This window comes from Pan troglodytes, chromosome 11 (assembly GCF_028858775.2).
Source record: "Pan troglodytes isolate AG18354 chromosome 11, NHGRI_mPanTro3-v2.0_pri, whole genome shotgun sequence".
In the NCBI taxonomy this organism is placed as follows: domain Eukaryota; kingdom Metazoa; phylum Chordata; class Mammalia; order Primates; family Hominidae; genus Pan; species Pan troglodytes.
Genome location: NC_072409.2, coordinates 75,981,873 through 75,995,902, shown reverse-complemented (window position 1 = coordinate 75,995,902; position 14,030 = coordinate 75,981,873). Strand labels below are relative to the sequence as shown.

Here is a 14,030-nt window from a genome sequence, read left to right as displayed (position 1 = left end):
ACCTATTATAAATTTCAACTTGTTCATTTGGATAAGATTTTTAAAGTTAATGCAGCTTATATTATATTGGAATCAAAGTTAGTCCAGTATGGTGAAATAATCTTATATTAGGACCTTAAGACCTCACAAAGTCTTGTATGTTCTGTGTGTTTTGGCTGCAGCCCTACCACTTATGTCTTGGATGAAGATGAACCTCGATTCCTTGAAGAAGTTGATTACAGTGCAGAAAGTAATGATGAGTTAGATATTGAGTTGGCTGAAAATGTAGGAGATTATGAACCTTCTGCTCAAGAAGAAGTACTTTCTGACTCTGAATTATCAAGAACATACCTACCTTGAGCCCGCTGCCATCTCTTGTTAACTGCAAAGAATAAATGAAATATCTTGGTTTTTATTTCCCAGGAAGCTTGAGAGAAATGAGTTTATACAGAGCTGACTCAAAAAGACAAAAAGTAACTTGGGCCAGTTTGGTTTCAAGACAATAAATGTGTTATTAATTAATGATAAAATTGGCGCTTGTTTTATTTTCGATATTCAGTGCACTTTATGTAGCATTGAATGATCAAATATTGGATTTACCTTTAAAAAAAAACCTGAGTATCATTGCATGAATTTTTATCTCCCTATGGTTATATCCTGCATCAAGTGGATAATTTTGAAGTGTGTTCAGAATATAAAATTGAAATTTTAGAGTTGTTGAAAATCCTGACTTGTTGAAAACTAATATATATGTACATGGATTTCTATAGATGTGTTTGTTTAGAAGTGGGTAGATATTGCAGATAAGACTGTTCTTCAGAATCATGTTAACTATTGGGTTGTGACTGAAGTAATCCAGGGTTTGCCTTGAAACCATTACATTCTACATTTACCAAATTAAACAAATAAAAACTGTATTAAATGTTGCATTCATTTTGTCATCTTCTTTAACCAGCTCAGATTATTTGATGTATAGAACTTTGTGAGAATGTGATAAAAACCCAGAATTGGACACAGTGATAAAAAGTTGTTTTTAAGAAAGTTGGCTGGGCATGGTGGCTCAAGCCTGTAATCCCAGCACTTTGGGAGGCTGAGGTGGGTGGGTCACTTGAGGTCAGGAGTTTGAGCCTGGTCAACATGGTGAAACCCTGTCTCTACTAAAAATACAAAAATTAACCAGGCGTGGTGGCGGGTTTCTGTAATCCCAACTACTCAGGAGTCTGAGGCAGGAGAATCACTTGAACCCAGGAGGCGGAGGTTGCAGTGAGCTGAGATAGTGCCATTGCACTCCAGCCTGGGTGACAGAACGAGACTCTGTCTCAATTAAAAAAAAAAAAAAAGCTGAATATACTACTCTTAGATTTTGTTATGATAGAGGTATACCCACACCTATCATAAGAGATATATCTGAACAGCCCATTTCTCTAATCCTGTGCCTCACGGATACACCTGAAGTATATCACTGCAGTTGAACAGTTTGTTAAGAAGCTTGAAAAATGCAGTGAGGAGATGATCTGATGTTAAGTGTGCATTTGTCTGTTGAGCTTATTCAGCATCTCGAGCTGTGCTGTGTTATTAGACTTACTGAAGTGAATGGACTTAGGGCATGCTGACGCTGGTATCAGAGTCCTAGATGACTGCAGTACATTTAAACCCTTTTGTTTGTTTGTTTGTATGTTTGTTTTTGTTTTGAGACGGAGTCTCACTCTGTCACCCAGGCTGGAGTGCAGTGGCGCAATCTCGGTTCACTGCAACCTCTGCCTCCCGGGTTCAAGCGATTCTCCTCCCTCAGCCTCCCAAGTAGCTGGGATTACAGGCACCCGTCACCACGCCCAGCTTATTTTTGTATTTTTAGTAGAGACAGGGTTTCACCACGTTGGCCAGGATGGTCTCGATCTCTTGACCTCGTGATCCACCCGCCTTGGCCTCCCAAAGTGCTGGGATTACAGGCGTGCGCCACCGTGCCTGGCTAAATCCTTTCTTGTAGTGAAACCTACCTGGGTTTTAGCCCTCTTGCTGCAAGAATGACTTTATTTTTAAATAAAATAAAGCAAATCCATTGACTTTGGATAAGTGTTTTAAGAACTAAGTTTCTGATATAATAAAACAACCTCCAAAAGATACCTCATTGCAGATTTTCGCCAGGATTCAGGTGCTTAGGTTTTGGCACATATCTTCCTCACTTTTTCCTATAGTGTTTTTAACCTGTTATAATTGGAATGATAGAGATGTATTTCAGAATTTTGCATTGTCCAAATCAGTGATTTTTCTTTTCAATATGTAAAGTATTTCATTAACAGTGTAGATTCTTTCTGATGTTTGGGGAGCCATGTTTAAAAATGTAGTATGGAGCAATTGAAAAAGGGGTCTTTTTCCCTAGCCTAATTCTTACTAATCTCAGAAAACAAAGATCAAATAGACTGTGAAGTTGAACTAGTCCTCTTAGTGTAGTAACCAAATTTAGGAAAGATCAGGATAATTTAGGAAGGAAAGTAATCATTTATTTATTTATAATTATAAACAATTATTTTATGTTTTGTATATTTTATGTATAAAACAATTACATGTTTTATTATAGTTATACTTCTTCAGAGAGTAGATTATGGAGCCACCATGTCCATACAGTTAGTTGTTCCTTGGTATTCTTGGATTGATTCCAGGATCCCCCGCAGTTACCCAAATCCACAGATGCTGAAGTCTCTGATATAAAATGGAGTAGTATTTGCATTTAACCTATGGACATCCTCCTGTATACTTTAAATCATCTCTAGATTACTTATAATACCTAATACAATATAAATATAAATGCTCTGTAAATAGTTTTACTGTATAGTGTGTGTGTGTGTTTTAAGAGACGAGGACTCACAATGGGACACTTTGACCAGGCTGGTCTCGAACTCCTGGGCCTACACAATCCTCCCACCTCAGCGTCGCAAGTAGCTAGGACTACAGGTACTCACCACTATGCCTGGCAGTTTTTTAAATTTGCGTTTTTAAAAATTGTTTATTATTTATTGAATATTTTCTACCTGAGATTGACTTAATCTGTGGATATGAAACCTATAGATATGGAGGGCTGGCTGTATATGAATTTGTTTTTGGCTTTTACAAAATTAGAAATTAAAAGTAACTACAGTTACTATAATGTGCAGAATGACTCAAATATTTCCATTTATTATGTTAGTGTAAAAACTCCTAACTACGTATTATAATATTTTATATTAATGAAGTACTTTAGCATACATTATGAGCCTGAATAAAGCTTTTTATTAAATATTCACAAGATTGAAGGAGAAATTCTTTATAGTTAGGAAATGATTTTTTCATAAACAATAAATAGCTTTGAAAATATAAAAAAAAATTTAGGGCTGGGTGCAGAGGCTCATGCCTGTAATCCCAGCACTCTGAGAGGCCGAGGCGGGTGGATCACTTGAGGTGAGGAGTTCGAGATCAGCATGGCCAACATGGTGAAACTCCACCTCCACGAAAAATACAAAAATTAGCCAGGCATGGTGGCATGCGCCTGTAATCCTAGCTACTTGGGTGGCTGAGGCATGAGACTCACTTGAACCTGGGAGGCAGAGGTTGCAGCAGTGAGCCGAGATCAAGCCGCTGCACTCCAGCTGGGGCGACAAAGCAAGACTGTCTCAAAAAATAAAAACAAAAAAATTAAAATAAAATCCTAACTTTCCTAGTTAGAAATATAATTAACTTTTATTGGCTATTAGTAGCTAAAATTGCCCTTATTTTTGCTTCTGTGGCCTCATTTTTTTTTCTCGGTTATTCAGTATTTAAATTATGGCTTAGATGTCTTCAATGCCGTAGTCCTGAAAATTAATGATCTACGTTGTGCAGCAGTGATGGGATCTGATAAACTGAGTCTGATGATGGAGTTTAGATTTATTTCCTTTACCTTGCATTTGGAACTTTGAATCTCTTAAATGTGGTTTTGGTCTAGTCCACTGGTTCTCACGTTGTAATGTGCATCAGAATCTTCTGCAAATCTTCTGAAGACACAGATTGCTGATTATGTAGACCTGGGGTGGAGGTCCAAGAATGTGCATTCCTTGCAAATTCCCAGGTGGTGATGCTGCAGAGCCACACTTTGAGAATCACTAGTATAATCCAGTATGCTCTTCCAGCATCACACCTTCCTTCCTGAGAATCACAGGAGTTGTGAACTGCAGATTAGCATTGGGGAGAATTTAGATCAAACTAATTTGTAGAATCAAGGAGGTCAAGTAAGGTCACAGGGGTACTTGGGTTGAGCCAGGGTTTTAGCCCAGGTCTTCTGACAACTGCCTCATGTCCTTACCACAAAGGAGCTGCTATCCTTTGCCTTTCCCCAAAGAGTGAAGACTGCTTAAAGCTCAAGGATCTTTCTTGAATTTGTGAAATTTGTTCAGGCAAGGTGAAAAGCAAAAACCTATGGTTCACATTGACTTTTTGTATTGATCATTGTCTTTTGAAGACAGGAAGTATGATCAGTCTCTGCCACTTGTGCTAGTTTTTGTGTGGTGTTTAGAAACATGGGCATTTGTCTGGATCCTAATTACAAATAAGTAACCTAGAATTCTCTTCAGATAGTGCACTAACAGCAATGAATCTATTCTAAATTTCAAATATCCAAATTAAAATGACTGTATTAGCATAAGTACTGAAATGGATAATACAATAAATGTATTAATGGAATTGTTTTTGTGCATGATACAGAAATAAATGATAGTAACGAAACTATGAGTGTATCCTTATAAATCCTTGGTTTCCTATACATACTTTACAAAATGTTCATTGAAAATTGGTGAATATTTCTCTTATGTTGGTGAAGGTTTAGCTGTAAGTAAACTCTAGTTCTTTCCATTAGGAAAAACCCGTTGAAGCAATGTTTTAATTAGAACGCTATTCTACTTTTACAATAGGATGTTAATATTAAGTATTTCTCCGATTAAACTATATTCAAATTCCTGTGACATAAAGAAAAGGAAACCTAGAAGAAAGTTTAATTTTCTTTAAGAAAATGGGTATTTTGAAGGTTTAATCCTTGAACATCACATCAGTTGTTTTCTACTATTAATAATATTTACAAAGCATTTTTACTTACCTATATTGGCTTATACGGGGCAGATGGGAGTCTTTTATTTATACTCCGCTTTCTAGTATGCGAACAATGACTTGGCCTTTGGCCACTCCTTCTTGCCACTCTGCCTCACAAGCCTTGTTTACAACTCTTCGAATCTCGGTGCTCTCTATCAAATCCTACCATTTCTTCGAGCTTGGCTGGTTATTGGGAGGCATTGAATAATTACACATTTTCTCAGTTTTAGTTCACTAACTTTGCAGTGCCAAAATTCATGTGAATGGCCCTTTTACAGTGGAATGTAGACCTCACACAGGCCAGTCAGGGTAATATTTGGAGTCTAAGATGCGGTTGACACTCGAGAGTCCTACAGCATTCTTCGTGTGTGTGCATTTGCATGCATACTCAGATCCCTGTGAAGTGGAAATGGATTTGTGGTATTCTTCTATTTGCAAACCCAGATAACCTTAAAGGGCTAAAGAGATTTTGCTCTGATTATTTAGAAAGATTGACCTTTTTAATACCCAACGTAGGACTGTCTCTTTCAAAGACATCATTGAGAAGAGTGGGGTAGGCAATAGCAAACACCTGGTCAGAGTTAATGAAGATGCATGATCTCCCGAATGTTCGTGATGTGCTTTTAAACCACGTAAAGATCTTTGATAAATGGCAAATGTGAAGAGATTGTAAAAGGCAAAAATGTTTGTTATTGAAAAAATAGAAAAGACTAGTGTTTAATAAATTAATGTCTGCACCTTTGAAAGTAGCTTGGCTTCTCTCTAGATTTTTCTCTAGCTGAAAGTGTAATCAAGTAGAGGGTTTTATGACTAGAAACTTGTTTTCATGTTCAACGGTAAATATTTGCTAAAGTCAAATTACATACACATTTACAGTGTCATGACTTAAATTATTTATACATTCCCATTTTTCCCTTATGTCATCTGTATGATTGCTCTTTCTCCTGTTTTCCTCATGTTTCTGGAAGTGTTTGACATTTCATCTGCTTTTTTTTTTCTGTCAGAACGTGAGGTGCTTGAAATAGAGTGGATGAATTGTATAATTTCATATAAGAAGATAAATTTCAAAATCTGAAAACATCCCCTTTAAAGGAGTCTGATTTTTATTTAATGCAGAGGGGAGTGTCCATTGTACACCTACCTTTGCTAGTCTTTCTCCCCGAAGATCCATACAAAATGAAAAAACAGGAAAAACTAAACCACCCTCACTATTACATGCCAAAATTAAATATTTTGGCTAGGCAGGGTGGCTCACGCCTGTAATCCCAGCACTTTGAGAGGCCGAGGCAGGTGAGTCACCTGAGGTCAGGAGTTCAAGACCAGCCTGGCCAATACCGTGAAACCCCATCTCTACTAAAAATACAAAAAAACTTAGCTGGGCATGGTGAAGTGCACCTGTAATCCCAGCTACTCAGGAGGCTGAGGCAGGAGAATGGCTTGAATCTAGGAGGCGGAGGTTGCAGTGAGCCGAGATCATGCCACTGCACTCCAGCCTGTGTGGCAGAGTGAGACTGTGTCTCAAATAAATAAATAAATAAATAAATAGTCTTTTACCTGATTGAGTGGACCCTTATGTGGTTGCCTACCAAATATCCATTCTCCCCTTTGCTTCACCAGTGTTTTAGGTCTCTCACTAATTTCCCCTGCAACTTCGGGGGTGAAGAACATGACCTGAGCTGAGCCATCTGGCACATTCCACTGCTGACCATAGGGATTGAGCTGATGGCGATCCTACAATCCTCCTACAGCAAGCCATCCTACTGCAGCCAGAAACCTGTAGTGTCCATTCCAGAGGCATGGTTCCACCCAAAGCTAATGTCCTCAGAGACGTTAAAAGGAAGAGATGAGTTCATAAGGGACACTGGACAGGCAAAAGCAGCAAATGTCCACTCCAGCGTGTTGGCCAGTCCACGCGGAGTGAGCATCAAGACAGTGCTGGAGCAAGCCCCTTCCTTCGGTAAGGAAGGATACAGCCACTGACAGCCACCAGGCAAGTGTGAAAGGCGACATTCCTGAGGCAGGCCAACCCTGAAAGAATGGAACCAAGGCACTGAGAGAAACTGGGTCCTTTATCATTTCAGCCCCGTATTAAATGGTACATGAAACCCCACATTGTGTCAGTTAAATGGACCTATAAGCCACCAGCATTGTTTAAGCTACTTGAATGTTTTGTTACTAGTGAAGGTATGTCTGTTCTACAGGTGTCTGACACCTATCTGAAAAGACAGCAACTTGTAGTCTCCGTTCTAGAAGGAGTGGCTCCACCCACAGCTAATGTCCTAAGAGAAGCTAAAAGGAAGGGATGCATTCTTTTACCCAAAAGGACCCTGGGCAGGCAAAAACAGCAGATGTCCACTCAAACATGTCCGACCGACTAATTTTTATGTTGTGTCTACCAGAAAAAAAATGCTGAGCCAGAAATGAGCCACATTTTTATCACTGCTGCTCTAAACTTGGGGAATATTTCCTCCAGTGGTGAGACTTGTCATTGTTTTCTTCAGAGATAATATTGTCCTAGGAGCTGGCTTTTCAGCATCTTCAAAGTTCTCTCTAGTAGTAATGAAGGACACAAATATTGTTGTATATTCATATTGAAATTGAGTGCCTCTTTAATGGTGCATCATGATAACAAGATGGACCCGGAGAGCAAGCTGAGGAAGAGCAGAGATCCCTTTGCTGGGTCATATCACTTAGACCAAGTATGCAATGACCGAGAGTAAAAGCTGGAAATTTCTAGCATGAACAACTATAATGGGATGAAGTCTTAGCATTAGTCATCTACCCATTTCAAAGCTGTTTCCATCCACTTGCTGAGTGGAACTGCAACCCCCTGCCTTTTCATTACACAGGATTCATAAAGAGCATTTGCATATCCCTTTCAAGTGTAGGAAGTGCTTTCCTAAAAGGTACCTCATTTCAGCATCACGAAAACACTATTAAACAGAGAGCATTAGCGCTTCCACTTTACCTGCAAGGGAACTGGGGGTCGGAGAGGCATGTGTCTCACCTCGACCTGCGAGTGGAGAACAGAGTGGGAACTCAGACCTGAGCGTTGCCGGGGCTGCCGAAGACCCGGTGCTTCCTCCCACAGTCAGCTAGCCCATGGCCTGGGCCAGGCTTTGCAAGCAAGCCAGGCTAGTCAGCCTTGTATCAATAGTTTGATGATACTGGAAAAATATGGCAACTGTTTCAGCACTACAAGCCATAGTGTTCCTAAGGAGATTGGAGAGAGCTAAAACTGACAAAATATCTACTGTGGATTAAGCACTCTCCTGAGTGTCTTATGAAAACAATCTCAATGGAAACATTTTCTTTTTTAGCTCATGGGAAGATTCTCATATTTTCCAAATCACTATCTTATGGGTGGTTGAAAAGAATGTGGTACATCCAGTTTGTATTTCTAACCATTTTTTTGTTTTCAAGGAAAAGAAACCCTTGGGTCTTTTTTATTTTATGTTTAACAAAATAGATAATGGTTTAGTACAAGCCTTTCTTCATCTGTCTTTCTGGTTTCTCTTTCTATGATTGTGAGGGAAAAGAATATTGTTTAATGTACTTACCTAATTTTGTAAGGTACCAAAATGTAGCTAACGTACATTTTGTCTAAAATTGTGTCATCTTAGAGGTCTCCATAGGAAGACAAATGGGTAGAAACCAGACATAATAGACTAAGATTTTACCTTTAGTTCTTTAATATTTAAATAGCCCCCATTCCACATCAAAACTACCTGCCTGGGAATTTGTAAGGGACAGGTGTGACACCTAAAGGTGTAAATTCATCGTAGGTCTTTCAAATGCTTGTTCTAGTCTCTAACCTCCCCGCTTATCAGCACCACCCATATGTTCTCCAGCATCCATGGTAGGTTTATTTTATTGTCCCAGCAGGAGAAATACTAGAATCTTATTAAATGTGGATTCTGTCAATTTATCTAACTGTTCAAAGGGACAGAGCATGCTTTTTCGCAGGCCTACTTTCTAGTGTGGGATTATTTTGCATTGGGTAGAGCGTTCAATGTCCATTTAATTAAATCACCAAATATTACGGCCCCAGCCTGTAAGGTTATTGAGACCCCAGTGAATAGCAGCAACCTATTGGCTGCAGGAAAATGGTACAACTCAGGAGTTTAATCTGTTCTATTCCCACAATGTGCGCTTATAACAAGGAGAGGAAGGAAAGCAAGAGATGTTCTACTGTATCTTGATGAATATTACCTAGGAATTACTCCTTCATTTTCGATCAACAGTGTCCCTAAAACTTCATTGAAAGCATAGACATTTTAGTCAATGAGCCACCAGAAGGGCCACCTCACCAGACCCTTGGACCTGACTCATTCAGCCTTTGAGGCTTTATCAGTCCCATGTCCTCACTTGGTGATCTTCACTGGTGAAACTGGGTCATAATATGCTTGAGAAAATGAGTGTGTCCCTTCATCAGGGAGATCACCAAGAGGGGCACAGGGCCTGGTGTGGCCTTGGAAAGTCAGGTTGTTGTGTAAGTGGAACCTATGGGAGCAGCCTTTTGAAAAGGAAAAGTTGCAACAATGTTGTAACATGAGTGCAATATGTGAGACTTTTGCATAATGAACACTTCAGTGCCTTACAAAACAACACAAAACAAAAAAAGGGAGTTGTGCTTTAGTTGAAAGAACTTGGGTGTTGGATTTAGTAGACCTGAGTTCATCTCCCACTCCCCTGTTACTTAGCCCTCTGGGTGACCTTGGGCAAGACACGGCATCTCCCTGTGCCTGAATTTCCACACCTGTAAAGGGGCAATAATGGTGCTGTTTTTGTATTGTGTGTGGATTTAATTACAATTGTAGGATGTCAGGCACAAAGCTCAGCACAAAATAACAGCTCAATAAATAGTGTGTCTCTGTGGCTGGTGGCCCATTTAGCTGTCTCATTTATTCTACTTAATATTTTTGGCTGGGCGCCATGGTTCACGCCTGTAATCCCGGTATTTTGAGGTGCTGAGGCAGGTGGATTACCTGAGGTCAAGAGTTCGAGACCGGCCTGGCCAACACGGTGAAACTCCATCTCTACTAAAAAAAATACAAAAATTAGCCAGGTGTGGTGGTGGTTGTCTATAATCCCAGCTTGGGAGGCTCACGCAGAAGAATCACTTGAACCCGAAAAGTGAAGTTTGCAGTGAGCCGAGATCGCACCACTGCACTCCAGCCTGGGTGACAGAGGCAGACTCCATCGCTAAAAAACAAACAAACAAACAAACAAATGTAGAATTTTCCTGTCCCTCCCTAGAAACTTTCAGTGCTGAAAGGACCCTCGGAGGTCATCAAGTCCCACTGTCTTTGTTAGATGAAGAAATTCAGTCCAAGGAGGTTACGTGACTTGCTCGAGGCCACTCAGCTTTCTGACCCTGCTCCTCGAACCCTCCATCAGACCTTTTGGATGTGTCTGCTCCGTGGGCACATCCTTCTAGGCTGAGCAGTGCTGACTCTAATTTCAGACTCGTTTCGTAGTCTGTTGACAATTACATTGTCCATCATGCCATTTAGAGCTCTGACTTTATAGCTTTGGGAAGCACCTTAAAATATAATTGCAAACACTCTGCCCATCCAAATGTGTACTCCCCATGCCTAATAATGAGGCTCTTAAGTGGTGGCACAGGAGAGCGGCAAGATGATAGCTCATGCGAAATGAGAAATTGGAGCAAATGGGATTTGGTAATGGACTTTGCAGTGACACGAGTTGTCTGATAGCTGGTCTGTGGTTATCTTGGTACATTTTGTATTTTGAAAGGCACAAAATGTCAGGTCATTGCTCAAATACTGATTAAGATTTTGATTATTTTGCAGAATTGTAGCATAGTACCTCAGGATTGACATTTTGCCCTCAAAATTTTATGTTCAATGTTCCTGTCCTTTGTTTAGAAGTTGCACTTTCTATTGTTTGTAAGTCTATCAAAAAAAAAAATAGAAAGTTTTTCTTTCCTGTTGCCTAAATGATTTGATTGTTTAGTTCTTGGAGTAGAAACACCAGCTGCCCTTAGCCTGGGTGCAAGCCAGCAGAGAAGGGGAAAGGAATACAAGAGTGAGTAAGATGTGGCCCTTATCCTCAAGGAATTCAGAGTCCCATGGGGGAGATAGGCCTGGTTTCCATAAACAATGATGCAAGACAGAACATGATGTGCCAGGAGGGACAAAGTGCCAAGGTGGGGACAAAGGAATGACGAGTCCCGAAATAGGCCTGTGGGAAAGGTGTCGTGATGCTGGGAGGCTGGACTGGATCTTAAAGAAGGTGGGGATTATAACACATAGGGAAAGGGTGGTAGGCGGGGAGATGGGGGCAGAGAGAGAGTATAAGAAGGCAGGGATTCCAGGCAAAGAGAACAAGTTGAGCAGAGGGTGGAGGCTGGTAGGCGAGGAGAGGTAAATGGGGTCCCTTCATGAAAGGACTTGGAAGCCACGCTATGGTGTTGTGTCCCTAGGTCAGTTGGGGGCTGTGGATGGGTCTTAAGCAAGTTAAGTAACAGGTTTACATTTATGTTGTAGAAAGACAGGGAATGGATTGGCATGGTAGAAACCTCTGATTTCACTTCTGATTCAACAACCAGCTGGGTTTCTTGGGTTTGCCCCTCAACTCCCCTCCTTGGGTTCGAGTTCATATGTGACCCCCATCTCCCTCTGTCTGATAGCTGTCCTTGGGCAACACACCCACCAGGAGCTCGCGGAAACAGGACCATTCTCTTGCAGGGCCAGAGCCCGTGGCAGCCTGTTCCCAAAGCCCAGAGGAAGGCAGACAGCTATAATCATTTGGCAAACTAAGGTTACCACTGCTTCTAAGACATCACATGCTTGAATTTAACAAACGTGTGCAAATGATAATCTTGAAATTTCAACTAAGGATTCTAGGCTGGATCAATATTGTCACAGAATCACAGTTTTTGGAAGGTAGTTAGATCTTCCATACATTGACAATTTTCTTTCTCAACAGAACTGCAAACCAATTCCCAATTAATGAATTTGCTGAGTAGTTCCTTCCCAAGGAGAGTCAGTCTGGCAGAGACATTCAGCTCTAGCTGAGGCCAGGCTAGATCTGTTGGACCAGAGTCGACCTGCAGACCTGTGAACATGAGCATAAGTGTTCGCTGAGAGCCAAGGAGTTTTGGTGTGGTTTGTTACAAAGCTTTGTCCAGGCAGCAGCTGACTGATTCCTGCCCTGGCAGAAAACTGGAGCACCCATCTCCTTATGTAGAAGTGAGGATTCATTGAAGTATGAAGTATGTAAAGTGTGCTAAGCAGGACTTTGGCTGATAATTATAATAATTGTTACTATTATTAATATCACATTAAACTTTGCTCACTCTCTCTCTTAACCAAACCAAAGTTCTAGAAGCCTCCTAGCGGGATGGGAAAGGAAATGTTGGATCAACATACATGGATTGATTAGATGGGACCAATGAGGCCTTACGTCTGTTTGAGGAGGGAAGGAGAGAGGCAGGATAGGTCAGGTTCTAGGGGCTCCCATGGTTTGTATCTTAACAATCTACCATTTTCTTTTCAGGCCAGTGTCCACATCCTGCTCACCTTTGGGACATCTGTGAGGCAGGGTGCCTCCTTTTTGTCCCTCCAAGGGGACAGTTGGGGGACTTGGCCTCTGGCCGCCTCGAGTTGGGTCAGCACCTGCTGGGCCTCCTCCTGGTTCATCGTGCATCAATGGGAGCGCACCTGGGTTCTGCTGACATGTGAGAGCTTCTTCACCAAGGGGTTCAGAAAAGTGTGCTCATGGCCTGTAGATCTGGATTCAAAGGGAGATGAGAAAAATAGGAACTGAGCCCGTGGCTTGCCTCACCCACTTCCTGAGCCTGCTCAAGGGGCAAGACTTTCCTGTGTGGCCTTCTTACGGCAGTCCACAAGGAAGTGGCCTCATTCTCTGTGTCTGTCCTGCCCGGCGCCCCCACTCTCCTGTGCTGGTCCCAGGCCATCCCTTAGCCAGAGTGCAGAACTCCAGACCCCCAATATTCTCTCATATCCTGAGAATCTTCAGCTTCCATCCATGGATGTTGGCTGAATCCTGAGTGGGGTCATAGAAAGATCTGGTCCTGTGAGTAGGGGGGCTAGGAGGAAGGCAGGGACTTCAGCTGGGCTGTCTACAACCTGAGTCTAAAACACCTAAAGACAAGCACAGCTTGCCCCCACTAGGACGAATTTCTTGCTCCAGACCACCTCACTGCATCTCTAGGGCCATGTGTATTCCTGCTATTTGGCCACATTCCTTGAGAAAAATTGCCTATTAAAAGAATTTCCTTATTCACCAGTTATTTAAGCAAATGGTCTTTTTTTCCTGATCTCAAAGATTTTAGCTTATCTCCTGTTTTGTACATGAGTTTTTGTGTGTCTGTATCTGTGTGTGTGTATATGTGTGCGTGCTTATGTGTGTATGTGTGCATGTGTGAGTGTATGTGTGAATATTTGTATGTGTGACAGTGTATATGTGTTTGTGTGTGTGGTGTGTATATGCATGTGTGTGCACATGTGTGAATGTATGTATGTCTGTGTACATGTGTGAATGTATGTGTGTATGACTGCGTGTGTGTGTGTATGTGTATGAGTATGTCTATGTGTATGAGTGTGTGGATGTGTAGTGTGTGTGTGATTGTATGTGTATGAGTATGTGCATGTGTGAGTGTATTTATGTGTGCATGTGTGTGTATGAGTGTGTGCATGTGTGTGAGTGTGTGTATGAGTGTGTGTGTATATGTGAGTGTATGTGTGTGTGTGTGTGTGTGTGCTGATGAGGTTTGTTGAGTGGAGGCTAAGTGGATAGAGACTCAAATGTTCACTCCTGGCTGAGGTGGAGAAGCCCTGCTTCTGTGTATTTGATATTGAGGTGGAGAAGCCCTGCTTCTGTGTATTTGATATTGGAAGTTCTTTACAAGACTTTGCCTTTCTCTTTGAAAGAAGTTTGAGTTTCACTTATTAGTGTGAGACACTATC

General features: G+C 41.2%; 1 protein-coding gene across 10 annotated transcripts in view; it reads left to right on the top strand.

Moving 5' to 3' along the window:
* Positions 1-908, top strand: part of AGTPBP1 (ATP/GTP binding carboxypeptidase 1) — a 195,711-nt gene extending 194,803 nt beyond the window's left edge. For all 10 annotated transcript variants that reach the window (XM_054658866.2, XM_054658865.2, XM_016961056.3 and 7 more), the window contains one exon: positions 162-908. In XM_054658866.2, the coding sequence (XP_054514841.1) occupies positions 162-339 (178 nt within the window). In that variant the 3' untranslated portion in view covers positions 340-908. The remainder of the gene's footprint in view (positions 1-161) is intronic.
* Positions 909-14,030: the final 13,122 nt, after the last annotated feature.